General features: G+C 42.1%; 1 protein-coding gene across 1 annotated transcript; it reads right to left on the bottom strand.

Moving 5' to 3' along the window:
* Nucleotides 1–345: 345 nt before the first annotated feature.
* On the bottom strand, nt 346–2,955 carry DQ04_11071010 (aminopeptidase; the record flags this gene model as incomplete). Its single annotated transcript, XM_009316435.1, has 1 exon — nt 346–2,955. The coding sequence occupies one exon, from the start codon at nt 2,953–2,955 to the stop codon at nt 346–348; it is 2,610 nt and encodes an 869-aa protein (XP_009314710.1).
* Between the last annotated feature and the right edge of the window lie 496 nt (nt 2,956–3,451).

Below are 3,451 nucleotides of genomic sequence, written 5' to 3'. Positions count from 1 at the left end.
TATATATATATATATATATATATAACACCAAGTCCCTCGTTCAGATAGTTTTGTTTTGCCAATCTCACGTTTCCCCCAAAATCATTCGGTTGCTCTATTTCCTTGAGAAGAATCTTCCTCCTTATGTAAAGAAACAAAATCTGATTGAAAATATGTCACAAATACCCCAATATTTCAGCCCAGATAACGCTTTTCAGTTAAGACCCCTCCTTGTCGCTATCATATGTGTTATGTTTAGGGCTAATAAAAGCTCACATTGTGTTCTTTCCGTTGGATTTTTTTTTTTCGTTTGCAAATGTTATGCTGAATATCTGGTTCCGCTATCCATGGAGGTAAAGTCGTTTATCACTGAGAACTCAACAAGTATTCTGTAACGGCCTTGGCATCGCGGGACACCCAGGCTGCGTTGTTGCGCAGCCCCTCAATGCTCTGCTGAAAGCTTCGTGTCATACCAAACTTGGACTTCTCATCCAACTTATTCCAAAACGCCTCCATGTCCGCTGCTACGGTTGCATCTGCGGCAGACTCAAGTACCTTCAGTGTGTGGCCCAGAATAAGGCCTGGAAGTTTTTCCCCGATTATGGGCCACATTCGCCGTAACTCTTCGGCGTACGTCTTCACGTTCTCGGTTTTGGAAGCAAGAGCGCCGAATACATAAATGACGTCCTGGCTGCGAACCTTACCAGAGAGGGCAAACTGGAATAGCTCACTCACCACGCTGTCAATTGTCGAGGAAGCAAGAGCACGAAGGTAATGTGTTCGTTCCATCGCCTCTGTTGTTGTCTCCGCAAGTAACTTTACCTCCTCAAATGCGGATCTGCCATGCTTCTTCACATGCACAGCAAACACTGTATAACGTAGATCAGCAGGTATTTTTGTTGTCTGACGCTCATTATACAATTTAATAGCATGTGCGACAGTCTCCGGATCCTCAGCACTTGCGAGTCGATTAAAAAGTGTGGCACGAAGCTGAATAACCCTATGATCATCGTTAGGTTTTGGGGTAAAACCAGTTTTTTTCATAGCATTTGAGTACAGTTTTCGGAAGAAAGTGTTGTGTGCATTCACGGCTTTCTCACCTTGTGTTGTCACTATCGTTTTCAAGTCGACTTCAAAGTCCACGACAGAGCACCATACCGTATAGTCATCCTCATCAGCATACGACGAAAGTAGCTTTAAAGCTTCAACTGTACTACAGCAGCCAGCTCGTGCAAAAGCATGATAATCGGAAATGATACTGAGACGATCGATATTGGAAAGCTTTTTCGCTGCAATAGCAGGGAGCAAATCCTGCAGCAACTCTTTATTTCCATATAAGACGCGACAAAATGCAGATTGATCGCTATTCACTTTTACCCAAGAAGGATGGGGAATATCAATGGATGCTTCCCTCTCTTCAGCAGTAGCGCGCTGAATACCTTTTTCCGGTGTTGTGAAAAGCAAAGGAATCTTCCACACTGTCTCATCTTCAGCTGAAGTGGCGTCACCAGTGGCAAGAAAACGTTTCTGGGTCACCTTTAGGCTTTTTTTGTCTCCCAATGAGGTTACGGTGAGGTAAGGATACCCTTGTTTACCTGTCCAGTACTCTAATATAGGAGCCAGCTGTTTTCCAGCCGCATTGCCCAAAAAATTCCACAAATCTTCCGTCGTTGCATTTCCATAAGCAAAATGTTTCAAATACGCAGACATACCTCTCTGGAAAGCCTCTTCACCGATGTAATTAATAGCCATACGAACAATACTTCCACCTTTGCTGTAACTGATTGCATCAAAAATATCATCGATCTCATTCGCATTTCGAACGTCTACTTCAATTGGGTGAGAACTTCGCAATGAGTCCAACTTGAAGGCGCGTGCGATTTCATCATGCACAAATTGCGTGAAGACTTGCCACTCTGGAAATAACTTGTTTATAGACCAATATTCCATGTAAGTTGCAAATGATTCATTCAGCCAAAGCTCTCTCCACCACTCCATAGTCACAAGGTTGCCAAACCATTGGTGTGCCAATTCGTGAGCCACCACAATAGCAACCCGTTGACGGTGTACAGCGCTTGAGCTTTCATCGCATAAAAGGGCAACTTCACGATAAGTGATAAGACCCCAATTTTCCATCGCACCTGCAGCAAAGTCTGGTATAGCAAGAAGATCCACCTTGGGCAATATATAATTGGATTCGAAGAATTGCTCATAAAGTGGTAAAACTCTGCAAGCAACATCAAGAGCAAAAGAAGCTTGTGATTTTTTTCCTTCTGGTGTAAAAACACGCACAAGTGTTTCTTCAGACTGTCCTTTTTCCACCTTATGTGTCTTCTTGATGCCCCTCTCAATACACTCAAATTCTCCAATTGTCCAAGCGAGAAGATATGTTGACATCTTGGGTGTAGGCTCGAAAGACCAGCGGGTCTTAGAACCTAGGTCTTCCTTCTGGCAATGTGGCATGTTGGAAAGCACCAACATACTTGAAGGTGCGGTAATAACCACCTCAAATACTGCTTTCACTGCTGGTTCGTCCCAACAAGGAAGAGCACGACGTGCATCCACAGCTTCAAACTGTGTAGTTCCCATGTAGGCGTCCTTTCCATTGACTGTGTATTTACTCCTGTAGAACCCTGCAAGTTTGTCGTTTATAGCGCCTGTATAGTCAATAGATAGTATGGCTTCCCCAATAAAACCTTTTTGCAGAGGAAATGTTGCCTTCATTTCAGGTTCGTTCAGCACAATTGCTTCGATAGGGACCTGCTCCTCAGGAGATAGATCACTCGCGGGCTTGAGCGTCACCTTGACGAAAGTCAATTCGTTGTAGTTGAGTGTTATGCTATTTTGGTGTTGTTTTGCGACAATCTTTATGTCGACATGACCTGCGAACAAAAACGTATCAAAATCCGGCAAAATGCTCACTTTATAGTGCTGAGGTATGGGATCAGCGGGAAGAACATTCCGTGAGTGTACCATCTGTTTTTGTTTTCTTTTCTTTTTAAATTTGTTTGTCCTGTGGTTGTGTATCTCTCTAGTGGGGTATGGGAAATAAAATGTGAGATAAAATCATATATAGAGAAATTTATGGATATTCATCAGCAGACGATAGTTACTCACTGATATCCAGTGATAGATGAAAAACTAACTACCATTAAGAGTCCATTTCTCTAGAAGAAGTACACCACTGTGAATTCAGGACTTTGTTGCACCACAGGTTTAATAATAATAATAATAATAATAATAATAATAATAATAATAACAAAACAACACTAACACCAAATCATCTAGCACAATATTGAACAAACAGTAAGAGTCCCTGTGGCTTTGATTAAATACGCATCTCAATTAAAGACGAAATAGCAAAACACCCAGTTTACTGGCCATCTGTTAAACAACAAAATAAGCGAGTAGTTTCAGGGCATCATACACACAAACACACACACACACACAAAAAAAAAAAAACACGCATGAA

This window comes from Trypanosoma grayi (assembly GCF_000691245.1).
Source record: "Trypanosoma grayi strain ANR4 Tgr_1107_V1, whole genome shotgun sequence".
Taxonomy (NCBI): Eukaryota; Euglenozoa; class Kinetoplastea; order Trypanosomatida; family Trypanosomatidae; genus Trypanosoma; species Trypanosoma grayi.
The sequence above is the reverse complement of the archived record's forward strand: the minus strand, read 5'-3'. Positions and strand labels throughout refer to the sequence as shown.